Source organism: Arachis hypogaea, chromosome 17 (genome assembly GCF_003086295.3).
Source record: "Arachis hypogaea cultivar Tifrunner chromosome 17, arahy.Tifrunner.gnm2.J5K5, whole genome shotgun sequence".
Classification (NCBI taxonomy): domain Eukaryota; kingdom Viridiplantae; phylum Streptophyta; class Magnoliopsida; order Fabales; family Fabaceae; genus Arachis; species Arachis hypogaea.
Window position 1 is genome coordinate 2,378,521 of NC_092052.1, and position 14,738 is coordinate 2,393,258.

The window sequence follows — 14,738 nt, forward strand, 5'->3', positions numbered from 1 at the left end:
TCCTCCGCTAAAATTTTGCAGACACTGATCCCCCATAAAGCAAATAATGCTCCATTAGCTAATACATTTCTGCCCCCAAAAAAATGAAGAGAAAACAAAAAGAAAAAGAAAAAAGAGAAAAGAAAAACACCCATTATTACTACATTGAAACTATCATTACCTTCATTGAAACCATTTTACAGTACTGTTGGTTGCTATTTGTTATCACCCCATTCTTGCCTTGAAGTTTTCCTTTGTCCTGTATTCAATGTGTATGTTCTGAAATAATTAGTCCATGCATTTTGCCTTATTCCTTCAAAATCTTTGTTTCCACTTATCTCTTCTATCCAACTATTTTTTACCATTTGTTTATTTTCTATAATTATCATCATCTCCTCTACACTAGCATGTGGTTCTTCCAACCTAAACTTTATCGCGTCTTAGTTTATAAGCATTATATTTGAAGTCAATATAATATACAAACATGATAAACCTCTCATTGTTCAGGATTCCACAAGAGATCGATGCAGCAGCAACAACACCGTTGTGGTAGTTACAAACAAAATCTAAATCATATAAGACACAAATTACACCATATAAAACAAGTCTATGACTCAAGCTGAGCATACCACACTCCTTGGATCTTAACATCCTTTGGAGCTTTGGCACCCAAATCAGTGTCTGATGGCTGAATGCTCTCAAACACACCAATAACCTCTCCGGTCTCTGGCTTGCTCTGCGTCACGCTCAACGTGATCTTCCCTTTGGATGATGATGCACTCTTGTTGTTCTCCTTAGCGAGTTCTTCCTCGTCTCCTCTTCCACCGGCCGGCAATGCTACTGCATTGTCATACCCGGTGGAAGCACCTCTTCCCTTGGGGTCCAAGAAAGAGCTGCCACGGTAAGATGGCACCAAAAACTCTCCGCCAAAGTTGTCTGGTTTCCCTGATGCCACCAACTGCTTGATGGTGAAGAGGAACGGCACGCGCTCTCCTCCCGGGAGCTGAACAGTCACTGCAGCGTAGTCAATGCCGTCCTTCTCCTCAAATTTCACGGTGCCATCAGAGGACACCTCGAAGGGTCCCTCAATCTCGTCGAGGGTGTAGGTAAGACGTGTCATGAGTTTGGTGTTTTGGAATTCCAAAGGAGAATTCTTGGTGACACCCTCTGCCTTGACAGTGAAGGAAGTGGGCTCAAGACAGAATTTCTTGGCATTGTACTTGCCTGGCTTGAAGGCAAATGATTCCACTCCGCCTTCGATTGTTGGGCACTGGTTCGCGGTTCCTGTCCCCTTCACTTCCAAGTATGTCTTACTCTGGATTTCATCATAGGTTAATCTCTTTGGAACACCTTCTGCACTTGCTCCCTTCACAACAAAAAAATTATAATGACTAAGATCATGATGCCAATTCAACAAATTAACCTATTGAGGCGTATCGAATGGAAATATAGAACTGTCACATTAATTCAAGTTCGACGGTATATTATTATATATTTATTCAGATTCACTCCTAGAAAATTACAAAATAAATAAACATGAGTAAAAGTATTGAAGAATAAAAAGATTGAAGCAAAGAAGAGACATACAGAAACAACGAGAGCAGAGGTGGCAAGGGCGAATCCTGCAACTTTGGTGGCCTCAACACATTTGAGAGCCAAGTCCTTGAGATCAGTGTGAAGAGAGCAAGTGAGTTTGGAGGCAGCGGGTTCCAAACCGAAGGCTTTTGAGAGGGAGTGAGTGGGCTTCAGGGAAAGAGTGTTGGGGCGGCCATTGATGCCCAGCTTGGGGGATTGCATGAGTGTAGCCGCCGCTTGAAGTGACGCTGCCATTGTTAGTTGGTTCTATCTCTGTTGAAGGTTGTTTGTGTTTGAGTTTTTAGCGTTTTTGTGTGTTAGTGGAGAATGGAGAAGCCAGTATTATTTGGTGGCTATGGTTGTGAGTAAGATTTTCTATAGGATAAGGTCATCTCCTATTGGTTCCTTCAAGCTAATGTAATACGTAGGATGCTGCTTCTAAATATTATTAAATACCATGGTTTTCAATTTTCACCAACTTATACTATTGCTTATTGATTTAACCACGAGTTACTCGTTAAAAGTGATTGACTTTATCTTGCATAAATTAAAAATATAAAATAATTAAAATTTAAAAAATATATTTTTTATTAGTATTTTAAAAATAATTAAACCATTTTAAAATAATATAAAATAAAAATAATAAATATTTTATTATTTTTTATCATAAATATTTTTATTTTATTTTTATATTAAAATAATTATTATTTTTAAATTTTAATAATTTATTAATTACTTTATACCTATTATATACTACAAGTATTTATTAAAAAAATAATATTAATAGATACTAATATATCCATTATAACTTGGTTATAAACGTTATAGATCGGTTATCAATGACAAACATCAAAGCTATATTAAAATACTCTATAATGCCTTTATTTTTCGTTAAGGGAAATCAATCGGTTAAACCACTATTGATACTTGTCCCAAATATAAAAAAGGAGGTTAAAACTGATCTAGATATTATAAGAACCAATAATTAATTACTCATATACTAACTTGAGCATCATAGTACTTTTTGTAGGTGTCCATTCTTTTTGTACTCTTGATGCTGAGGTATAACTCATCCCAACGAAAGACTAAAAGATAATCCTCGCAGGACAAGCTATACCACAACCAACCTTCACAATAATAATTGGTGCCCACCCTGGGCCAAAGATTTAAAACTTTTTCTTTAGATTCCAGAACTTTCATATTTGCCTATGGCTAATCGACTTTCTCTAATGTCCTCCAAGCTTCTTCGGATGGTAATGGAATTACAACAGACTAATTAGCCCATGACGGAAGAAAATCAAAGAATGACAAATCAAATAACTGATCCTACCAATGCTCAAATAACTCATAATGATGATTGCTATAAACAATAAGACGATGCGAGAACAAATTCTGATCCAACTCTTGTTTTTAAAATTCAGGAACCAGAGGAGGATCAACCAGCCAATAAAAAAGCTGAATTGGAGACCAATTGGTCCATTCACCGCAGATGTCATAAATTTCTAATTATCCAAAAACTTTGCATTACCAATAACTTTAACTCCTTATGATGACTTAGGAGATCCGAAAAAATACGTCAAAAAATTTCATTCTCCAATCCTGTTTTATATTGTTATTTTTTTACTTTTTTAGATGACCCTACATTTGATTAGTTTTAGTTTTAGTCTTTTCCTATAGAATCTATTTCACGTTTTCAGGAGTTGCCAAACTATTTGAAGATCAGTTTGTTGCATCTTCTATTTATTTGCATAATTATCTAAACACAGCTTCCCTGATTTTTCTTCAACATAAATCCTAAAATGTGACGCAAGGTGTAAAATCATCTATTATCAGCATCCAACAACTCTGTCTTATTTTGTTATGATCCAGTTGATTAGACCTTCCGTCGCATTTTTAATTTCTAAAATCTGGCTTCTACTTCCACTTCCACGTTGACTGTTGTTGCAATGCTAATAGGGTAAAGACTTTTACAAACCAAACGAAGTAAAATGAGATATCTAAAGACATACTCCATGATATAGAACCTCTTCAAAAAAAAAAAGAATTACCAGCTACTAGTGCAAAGGAGAAGATACATAGTTGATGATGTAAAAGACTTGTAAATAACAAGTTTAAGCAAAATTTAGATAATTTAAGGAAAGATTTTAGGATCCTTCTCTGTAATTGAATAAGACAAACTGTTATAGTATACACTATATAAAACCTTTTTCTTAAATTTATAATGAATCCTATTCCATAACAAGTCTCGTGGCACTCGAGCTTTCATATTAAATAATCATAATAACCAATGTGCGAATTCCAACTCAATTTTATAATTGGCATACGAAATTAATAATAAATGATATGGCCAAAAAACACTCCCTAGTTCTCCAATTCAACCACATTTCCAGTTCCTGAAACTCAAACTCCAACAACATATTCAAATTCAACTTCCAAAAATAGTAAGAAAACTCCTCCTTCTGAAATCTTCTACCATATGGGGTGTCCTCAAGTTTTCATCTTTCTCTATGTAGGATAAACTTAGAAAAAATACACAGCATGTTTTTCAAGATTCAATAGCTTAAGCCTGTTACTAAGAATTTGACTGATTCGATTCGAGAAACTGTAGCTGCCTCTACCATCACAAGCTTTGTGAAATCCATGGCTCCATCACTTCTCTTCCTTCTTATATCACTTCTCTTCATTCAAAGCAGTGGTGATCTCCAACAACACAATGAAGAGGGTCACATCTCTGTGATGATATCTGATAAGGGTCTTGACTTTGCCAAGGATTTGCTGATAGACAAAGCTATTGCCTCCATTGTTATGTCTCAGCTTCCAGAGATTGAGAAGTCAGTGCAAGTTCCACTTGTTGGAAAAGCAAAAGTGGTTCTTTCTGAGATCACAATCAAAGATATCCAAATAAACTCTTCAACGGTTGAGACTGGAGATTCAGGAATTGTTGTGGTAGTTTCTGGTGCCACTGCAAACTTGAACATGAATTGGAGGTATAGTTGTAGCAGTTGGTTAGTCCCAATTGGAATCTCTGATAGTGGAACTGCCACTGTTAAGGTATGAAGCTACAATGTTATTATTCATGGTAGTCATGTTTATACTTCTTGATTACCCTTTTTATCCTTTTGGCTAAAGTTGCACCTTTTTGTTCTCATGACCCATAATTTAGTAATTTACATAGTTTTATTGAAGAGTAAGAGAAATGAATTTCAGTATCTGTTAGGCAAAAGTTCTGAGATAATTTAATGCATCTAAGGTTATAAGTTTCATGTTCAATCTGTATATCCCTCACTCAGTTTGGTTGTGCTTTGTTTGGAAGGTTAAAGATCTGGAAGTGGGGCTTACAGTAAATTTAAGGAACCAAGGAGGAACTCTTAAGTTAATTCTATTAGATTATGGATGTAATGTTGGAGATATCTCTATAAAGTTGAATGGTGGAGCAGCATGGCTTTACCAAGTGTAAGAAATAGTCCCAAGCAATGTGTTATTTCGAGTTAAGCCTCAAAGTGATCCCTCAAATTCGCCGCGTGTACTAAGATAGTCCCTGAGATCCCAATTGCACTAATTACGTTCTTGAGATCAGCAAAAATATATCATGTTAGTCCCTCAATTTTTTTCCATTCGTCACGCTATTATGGACTAACGTGGTGCACTTTTGCCAATCTTATGGACATAATCGGTGTAATTAGGATTTCGGAGACTATTTTAGGTACACATAACCAATCTCAAATACCACTTTAGGACCTCACATGCTTATTCTCCTATGACAATGCTTCTTTGCCAATAATTTCTTTTATGCTTTAATTGCAGTTTAGTGGATGCTTTTGAAGGAAACATAGCTTCTTCAGTTGAAGATGCCATTTCAAAGAAAATAAGAGAAGGGATATCAACACTTGACAACTTATTGCAGTCTCTTCCACAGACAATCTCAATTGACCAAACTGCTGTTCTAAATGTTTCTTTTGTGGACAATCCTGTGCTGAGTAACTCTTCCATTGAAGTTGAAATCAATGGTTTGTTCATAGGGACAAACAAAGTTTTAGTACCTCGAAGTAGCCTCAACAGATTGGAGACTTCAACTTCTTGTGGAGGATCACCAAAGATGATCAAGATTTCAATACATGAAGATGTTTTCAACTCTGCTTCCTCTGTTTACTTCACAGTAAGTTTCTTATTCTATTCTTTCTTGCATGTTCCATGTTTAATCTTGGATTTCTTTTGTGCAGGCAGATAGTATGCAATGGATTCTTGATGAGTTACCTGATCAGAATCTTTTGAACACTGCTGAATGGAGATTCATAGTTCCACAATTGTTCAAGCAATATCCAAATGATGACATGAATCTCAATATCTCTGTATCCTCTGCACCGGTAATACAAGTAACTAACCAAGATATCAAAGCAACCATTAACTTAGACATCATAATTGATGTTCTTGAATCCGGTCAAGTGATACCTGTTGCATGCATCTCAGTGGTATGTTTGAATCAAGTTCCAGAAGTTAAAAGCTCTACATTCTGATTAAGATAAATTAAACTCAAACTATGTTTGTTTGGTGCAGGATATTAGTGCTTCTTTTGCTGCAGAAATCATAGGAAACAATGTTACTGGTAAACTCAAATTGATAAAGTTTTCAACAAACTTGAAGTGGAGCAAAATTGGAAAACTACACATGCAACTGATTCAGGTAAAATCAGAACAAATGCATTAGTCTTTTCAACTTGCATCTTTGTATTTTGACATTGTGAATTCTTTCAGTCCCTGACATCAAGTGTCCTCAAAACTGTCATCATACCATACCTTAACTCACAACTTAAGAGGGGAATTGAATTGCCAATTCTTGATGGTTTCGCCGTCAGTAATGCGCGAATCGCGTATGCTCAGCCGTGGATTGAATTGTGCAGTGATGTTTCCTTCTCAGGAGACTCATATCTGATGCTGCTGCCAGCTTCAGTATCATAAAACTGAATACTGTTCTAAGATATTTGTCAAGTGTTGTATTCTTGTGATATCAGAGAATGAAAGATTGAATAAAAAATTAAAGGTAGCTACTCACACGTCTTCATGTGAAGATGATAACTAAGATGTCGACATGTATTATGTTAAGAAGTTTAGTTAAACATGTCAGATTATATAACATTTTTAGATATTATCTTTACAGCAAGATTCCTTTGTAAGATTCTTGTATTAGTGTGTATTACATGTTCAATGTATCATTGAATGTGATCTTTTTGAAAATCATGATGATCTGAAGAATTTGCAAAAAAAAAAAAAAAACAAATATCCTAATTGGGATGCATATACACTAGTGTTTTATGAATATTAGTAATGTACCATACTTATTTTTCTGGTAGTGGCAAATATTATTTTAATTTTAGCTATAAACTTTGTGTTCTGTTCTCTAGAATGGCAAATATTAGTAATGATGTCTCAGGCACTTAGATTAGATGTAATCTTGGGATATTTTTGCACGAGGAGTTAGGTTAAGATGCATAGAAATTTAAGATTTTTTAAGTGCCAAACTAGTACGAGTAAATTGCATGTGAACTTTTTAAGGTTTAACTCCTTTGATTGCAAATACAGGAAAAAGGAATAAAAAATTCCGAAGTATTTTACAAACTCTTATTTTAACATATTTGGTAAATTTTAATAATAAAAATAAATACAGTAAAAAAATAAAAAAATCTTTTTAAAAAGATACGATTTATATTTTTTTAAAGATTTAAAAAAAAATGTTCACCTAATAAATAAATAAATAATTTTATATATTGTTATATCCAAATATAATTGATAAATAAAAAAAATTTATATAAAATATTTAAACATAAAATTATTTTTAATTTTTTAAAATATAATTGATAAAAAAAATTTATATAAAACATTTAAACAATATATGTCAAAAATTTAATCTAATAAAAAAATTATAAATAATTATATCTCTAACCATAATAAAAATAACTAATATTTTACATGAAAAAAAATACATTTAACCCTCTTAGTTCTCTTAAATGATTACATTTTTTTAAGCCAATGAGTTATAGCTCAAATAACATAGTCTTTCCATACTCAATTAAGAGGTTGCGGGTTTGAGTTTCCTATCTTTTGGTAAAAAAAAAATAATTGCATTTTTAATCTTTTATCCATTTTGATTTTATAGATTATGACTTCATATAATAACCTCTATTACTAAAAGTAATTTATTTTCCTATTAATACTTGTTATTATCGATTCCTAGATTATTGTAATACGGACTAAATTTTCATTTATTGTGTCACAATAATAAAAAACCCTAGGAACGAGTCGAGTTGGGAACTCAACGAGTTATTATTTATTTGCGTTAATATTTTAATTTGCGAAGAAAGAAGCAGAAAAATTGTGCGTCCCTGAATCTGAAGCCACCGCAAGCCCCGAATGGTATCACCGCTGTTACGAACTGACTCACTATCACTAACCCAACCTTCGCTAATTACACAAACACCAATTTAACACCCAAATCAAATTCTCAATTATTACCCGCCAAAACAACCACCCACCAATTTTATCTTCCCCTTTCTCAATTCTCTTCTCTTCTCTCTTTTTGTTTAATTTAATTTTATTTTATTTTTCAAATCTCTTCTCTTTTCTTCTTCTCCCTCTCTTTCTTTCTTTCTCTCTTTAGGGTTTTCTAATTACACCCTCTCTCTCCCTCCAACGACGTCGTTCCCCGCATGGAAACGACGTCGCACGCGGACCTCCACCAACCACCGCTCACTCCTGCCTCCAATCTCCCCGTCGAGAACGGCGGACCTCGGGAATCACACCATGACGATGACCGCTGCGCCAAGAAGCCTAAGCTCGAGGAACATGTTGACGATGGTGGTGGTGGTGGTGCTGGAGGAGGAGGAGGGGAATTGAAGAGAGTGGCGGAGATTGTGCTTGTTTTGTCGACGATGGCGACGATGCGGGCGGGTCGGAAACCTACCGACGTGGAGGTGGAGCTTATGAGGGAGGCTCGGAGCAAGCTCGCCGAACTCTGCGTAGGGCTCGCGCCGAAGGATATCGTTGGGAGGGAAGCGATTGGGACGGTGATTGAGGATCTTGGATTGAACGGCAGGGTTAGGGATCAGAGGTTAGGGTTTCGAACTCCAAAGATGTCAATTGCTGAGAGGTATACGCATGCTAAGTGGAAGGTAAACAACCAAAGCATTTCGATTTTTTTTTTCTTATTTATTCAGGAAATTTATTATTATTATTTGAAAATTTTGGAGGCTGTGTGTTGTATAGTGATTGTTGTGAATAATTGCTGCTTGTGAACCTTGTTTTGATTGATGTACGGATGTGGTGGTGTGTGCGTTTCAGTTGTTGCAAATTCTCAGGATTTAAGATAAGCATAGGGGATAAGAATTTTGGGTTTTGGTGTTTAGTGGTGCAAAATCCACTTCCTGCCTAGGTGCTTATGAGATTGTTAGCATTGCTTAATGGAGAGGATTCTTTAGGAGGAATTTAATGTCTACTAATGAGCTTTAATTGCTTGAGTATTGGGCTATTTTATGTTGTCAAATTGATCTTATCTTAAACTTCCTTACTGGTTTGGAACTGAATTTAATTAATCGGTTTTGCTATCGAAAATTAGAAGGCGTTACGTGAAAAATATAGTTTCGACATTTTTTTATAGAATTTAATTTTGATGCATTGTGTAGTTTTACACGTGCATCCAATGATGTAACACCACATCAAGAAAAATCACTAACTTTTACATTGACCGCGTGAATATGATTGCACGTCTGTGTAAAATCACTGTTAGCATCAAAATTAAACTCTTTTTTATATATTAAATGTGTTCTTTTATTCCGTAACATGTAGTGAAACCATTGTTTATTTACTTTCAAATGCTATTGATGATAATAAATACAATGAAGCTGAATCAATTCTTTTGATGACTTCCCCCCTTCATTTCCTCTTTTCTCAACTATTGTTTTATGTTCTTAGATGGAAGAAGCAAAGAGGTATGCTGCACCTTCTACAACGTACACATCTCAGCCTGTGCAACCAAGTACCAGTGTAACAGCTGACAACCGTGTGGCTCCACATGGTGTTCGTGTGTTTGCACCTGATAATTCAAGCCACATAGCGATCCCTTCTTCGGCAACAACGGTGTCTATTCCTTCTCATGTTTCTGCAGGATCGTCTTCTACGTCGCAATATCAGTCGACTAGCAATGAAGTAAGACCACCTATGGTTTCTGGTGCAATACCTAGCACTCATCTCGGGAGAAATTCATCTCCGATGGTAGTGCCTAAACTTGAAAACCCACAGGTCAGAGCTGATGGAGGATCAAATGGATCTTCTTATGTGCTTAGTATACCAGGTAATATACTGTCCATTAAAGTTTGTATGTACCTACATGCATATGTTGAGTTGTGTTACCAATTGATCAATGACTAGTAGTTCAATCTGTTTTTCATTGTTTATGGAGTGAATGACCATACTCACTTGGAATTTTTTCTCCCCTTGCATGTAGCAAATTCATCAGCAAACCAACCTTTGGCAAATGCTCCACCATGGTCAATACAGACTCAATCTGCGTCGTTAGCTAGAACAGCATTGGAAAACAAGGTGCCTGCTCATAACACTGTCAAGGTACAAGGAACAAGTGATGTAGCTGCTTCAAGGGCAGGTTCACAAATAACAGCAGATCAGAGCTTTAGGCCATTTATTACTCAAACAGCACCTGTAAACTTGTCTACTATGCAACAGTCTTTCCAGGGTATGAACGTTGCTCAGCCTCCTTCAATTCCTACTCATGCTGAAATTGCAAAGATTGTCCAGAAATTGTTACAACCAAAGCTTCCTGAGCATCCGACATGGACTCCTCCATCAAGGGATTATATGAATAAGGCTTTGACTTGTCAGGTGTGTGAACTCACTGTCAATGAGGTTGATACTGTGCTTCTCTGTGATGCTTGTGAAAAGGGATATCACTTGAAGTGTTTGCAGCCCTCGGTTTTAAGAGGAATTCATAATAGAGTGGATTGGCATTGCATGAGGTGTTTGAATTTAAGCGGTGGAAAGCCTATACCTCCAAAATATGGTCGTGTCATGAGATCATCAAACACACCACCGAAATTGCCCACTACGGTTGGAGTTCAGCAACCTTCTGAGAAGAAAACAGGGAGCTTAGATCCAAAGGTCAGCCAGCAGAATTTAACAACAAATGGGAGCACTGTTCCAATAGTTGCTACCAGCAATGTCAAAGTTGAGTCGCCATCTGATTCAAAGACTCCTGGTACAAAGGATATACATGGTACCGGATCATCCAACACGGAACATATTGATCAGAAGCCTGACCCAAACATCTCTATGAAATCCCTTAATGCAGCTTCTGTTCCTTCCGTTGACTTTCCTGGTGAAAGTTCTGCTCAACAAATTAATCCTGAGCCTTCAACCTGTAAAGAGAGTTCAACCTCTAAAGAGTGTTTCGATTCCAAGACCCTTCCTAAATTATCTGAGCCAGGTGAATGTGACAATTTGCAATCATCACAAGACTTTCAAGCTGAGCAGAAAGTGTCACAGGGCAATGCTGTAGTATTATCGGATAAAAAAGTTGACAGTAGTTTAATGAGTAATGAACAAAAGGAATCACAATCAGGAGAAAGCTCAACTTATGATACCAAGCGAGATGGCCAAGATGTTGCACTAGCAAACTTTGATGGGAGTTCTGGAACTAATGCTGAAGTTAGACAACACTGTGCGTTATCTTCAGATAGCTCGCAAGCTGTAGAATGGATTGGTGATGTTATACACATTGTTGATGAGAAAAAGTTTTACAAATCTTGCTGTGTTGATGGAGTAACCTATAGGCTTCATAGTCATGCTCTTCTCCCATCTGGCCATGGCAAATTAGCACCTTCTAAACTTCAGGTAAGCAAATCATCTTGCTTCCCACTTGAGTCTAGCATTTGGTTACATGATACCTCTAAAAATTTACTATGAAATCACAAAGCTTTTGTGATTTCTTCCAAAAACATGTTTTGGGTGTACTCTAAAGTAAAAGGTATATAGGTTTGAACCCTTGTGTGAAATAGTTGTTTTAGTTTATAAATTATAAACCTTTAACAAAGTGATGTGTTCAATTTTATTTTCAGTCTATGTGGGAAGACTGCAAAACTGGGTTAAAGTGGGTTAAGGTGACGAAATGCTACTTTCCTGGTGATTTGCCTGGGAACATTGGTCATCCGTGTATATCCGAAGTTAACGAGGTAACTATTTATACTTGTGCATGCATCTTTATATATATATGGTGCTACCCTTCGTAGAGACGGAGACTGATATCAATTCATTCATGTAAAAGTTTTATATTACGTAATTCTCAGTTTGTTGGTGTTATTTTGGTATGTTTAATCCATGTTTAACTTCTGTTTTAGGATGTTTCAATCAAATGATAACTCCACATGAACACGGCAGCATGCTTATCATTCATATATTGCATATGGGTTTTTTCTTACTGATTTTGCCCTCTTTTATTGAAGGTTTATGAATCTAATAGTGAAAGAACTGAAAAGGCTAGCTCTATTCGAGGTCCATGTGAAGTCCTTCCATCTGATAAATTTAATCAAGAAAACGACAGACGAAATCAGTTAGGAATTGAGGCAAATGCTAGAATCCAGCCACTTTTTGTTTGCAGGTTTGTTTCTTCTATTCATCTATCATTCTAATCCCTTTTTTTCCCCCATTCATACCTTTGGCTGATGGCATGAACATTGTAACCTCCATCCATTCTCTAATAAATGAGGACAAAATTTGAATCGCTATTTTGATTGAGTCTGTATATTTGCTTTGTAAACCTTTTCTAGTTTTGATTTTCAACAGATCTCAATGATTTTTTGCAGGTGGTTTTATGATGAAATCAAAAAGTTATTTCAGCCTGTTACCAGTTGATCTTGTGTTGAAAACATGATAATATGACTCCCCTTAGTCATGCAATTTTATGGTGGGTATTTGATCCCTTGTATCTGTGCAAATTGTTATAACTTCTTTCTTTTTTCTTAGTTTAATGTATCTATTCTATTGAATCCATGAATGCGTATTCCCAGTTTAACTGTGCTCTCCTGTTGATGCAGGTGAGATGCATGTTAGACCCGCTATTCGATGTACATGGCGACGCGCCTGATCCCCCATGCAATAATCTCTCGTTGGCACATTCGAGCATGAATTCCATGTGATGTAAAAACTTTAGCCGAAGATATGAATGTTAGCTTAGACTTTAGTTGCATTAGTTCTTTCTTTTTGATCTGTGCCTTTAGTTCTGTTTTTGAGCAATTCATTCTGTATCATTCTTTTTGGGTATGCAGGTGTTTATTTAGGTCCACTAATCACTGTTTACCTTTTTAATTAGATTATAGCGTAGTCCCCTGCTTAGTATGCTGGAATTGTATTATATACCGTTTGTAAAAAAGAATAGCCATTTCTTCTGATAGACATAACCTTTGAATTTGTTCTGGAAAAACCAATTGAATTCAGTAGCCAGAAAATAATAATTATTTTGTAGAATCTTGGATTCATTATTTCGTTGTTTTTAATTTTGCTATGCATCTATTTATAAATAATATCTCAGATAAGGACAAAACTCATCTGCACGAGAATATGAGCACTATTAATGTGACATGTTCAAAATATTTTATGTTTTTTGGATCATGATTAGATGAATAATTCAACCCCGTAATTTCGTATCATTGAATTCGAGATATATTGCTAGGGCCCTATAGTGAAGACGCAGATCTTTAGAACGGTTGCTTCATTTGGATCCATCCACAACCATTAGAGCTTCAAATCAACATCTTAATTAATCAGATTGAACTCTTAACACTCATCTAATGAGCCTATGCCTATCAACCTGTATCTAAAGTCTAAAAGTTGATAGGCATGTGGATGTTTACCTCATTTTTATATTCTTAATAAATCTCCTAGGGTTACCAACTCTAATTGACATTATAATATTAACAATCTAAAGATAGGCAAAGCCTACTACCCAACAAATTCCGTTAATTTTGAGAATACCAAAATACGCTACAAACTTTCTTGTGACAACCATTGTTGTGCCGGAGAAGTTTAGTACCAACAACTATAATGCTTGAATATTTCAGGGAACAGTGTCCCTTTGAAGGGTTATACATCAATATTTTAGCCCCCCCTTCTCATAAATTCCCAGACACCAACCACACACATAAGCTTCTAGATACATTCATTGTTAGGGGAAAAAAATAATATTTTTAAACTACTTAGTAATTCTTTGTAGGCTAAAATCATATGATAAGATTATTATTATTAATTAAAGTTTTTAAATATTTTATTTTAATACATACATATACACATGAATATAATATTATAAATACACGATTAATGTGAGATGACGTAAATGTTCAGAAAACCAAATGACAGTTTTTCCATCCTCATCCAGAGGTCTCGAGTTCGAGTCTCACTCCTAACTTAAAAAAAAAAAAGATTGAAGGGTTAATAATACACTCAATGGAGAGCACATACATAAAGTTGGATTTTGACTTCTAAAGTTCCCAATGCATGCTACCTCCCTAAAATTTGTAGTAAAAAGTTAATAAGCATCAAATTCCAGTAAAAGACAATAGTCAAAGAGTTTTAATTTGTTCGTAGTTGCAAGTGAATATAACCATTAACCAACATGGTACTAGAAGCTTTGACCGTTACTAAGACATTGGGATAAAAACTAAACTTACTTTTGTAAAATCTGAATATTATATTTGTTCATACCCTGGCCCAATAATAAAGGTCCAGGATCCAAGCAAAAAGGCCCGGCCCTCACCCAGTACCAGCCTTCATCTCCAGAAGTCGGTACTGAGCACGACCTGCTCCAAAGAAGTCGGATACGAGGGTTAGCTGGCAGATAACACTCATTCGAATGAGTAACTGCCCCTAGAAACTCTCCAACCACTTCATAGAGCCATATCTTAACCTCCCTAAGATATGGGAACGGTTATCCACCTAAAAAGGTGGCACTACTTCAGCGGTGGTTATTGGTTCACCACTATAAATACCCTGACATCCCTCAGGTATCACTAAGTCCAATACATTCTAAACTTGCTCACACTCTTGCTAACTTAGGCATCGGAGTGTCTTTGCAGGTACCACCCCCCATTCTTTCACACGTGCAAGTCGGACGGAAGAACACCGAGTTTCAGG

At 35.8% G+C, this 14,738-nt stretch overlaps 3 protein-coding genes across 3 annotated transcripts; 2 read left to right on the forward strand and 1 right to left on the reverse strand.

Annotated features, from left to right (window-relative positions):
* Positions 1–419: 419 nt before the first annotated feature.
* Positions 420–2,026, reverse strand: LOC112764744 (oxygen-evolving enhancer protein 1, chloroplastic). Its single transcript, XM_025810506.2, has 2 exons — positions 1,567–2,026; positions 420–1,345 (listed from the first exon to the last, which is right to left on the reverse strand). The coding sequence occupies exons 1-2, from the start codon at positions 1,807–1,809 to the stop codon at positions 587–589; spliced, it is 1,002 nt and encodes a 333-aa protein (XP_025666291.1). The 5' UTR covers positions 1,810–2,026; the 3' UTR covers positions 420–586.
* Positions 2,027–3,777: 1,751 nt separating this feature from the next.
* Positions 3,778–6,898, forward strand: LOC112765964 (putative BPI/LBP family protein At1g04970). Its single transcript, XM_025811828.3, has 6 exons — positions 3,778–4,605; positions 4,868–5,007; positions 5,359–5,710; positions 5,775–6,023; positions 6,109–6,234; positions 6,306–6,898. The coding sequence occupies exons 1-6, from the start codon at positions 4,195–4,197 to the stop codon at positions 6,507–6,509; spliced, it is 1,482 nt and encodes a 493-aa protein (XP_025667613.1). The 5' UTR covers positions 3,778–4,194; the 3' UTR covers positions 6,510–6,898.
* An 891-nt stretch (positions 6,899–7,789) lies between these two features.
* Positions 7,790–13,076, forward strand: LOC112764417 (uncharacterized). Its single transcript, XM_072222164.1, has 7 exons — positions 7,790–8,716; positions 9,516–9,894; positions 10,048–11,447; positions 11,672–11,785; positions 12,056–12,210; positions 12,416–12,516; positions 12,647–13,076. Exons 1-6 carry the CDS (start codon positions 8,255–8,257, stop codon positions 12,462–12,464), a joined length of 2,559 nt encoding a protein of 852 aa, XP_072078265.1. The 5' UTR covers positions 7,790–8,254; the 3' UTR covers positions 12,465–12,516; positions 12,647–13,076.
* The last annotated feature ends 1,662 nt before the right edge of the window (positions 13,077–14,738 follow it).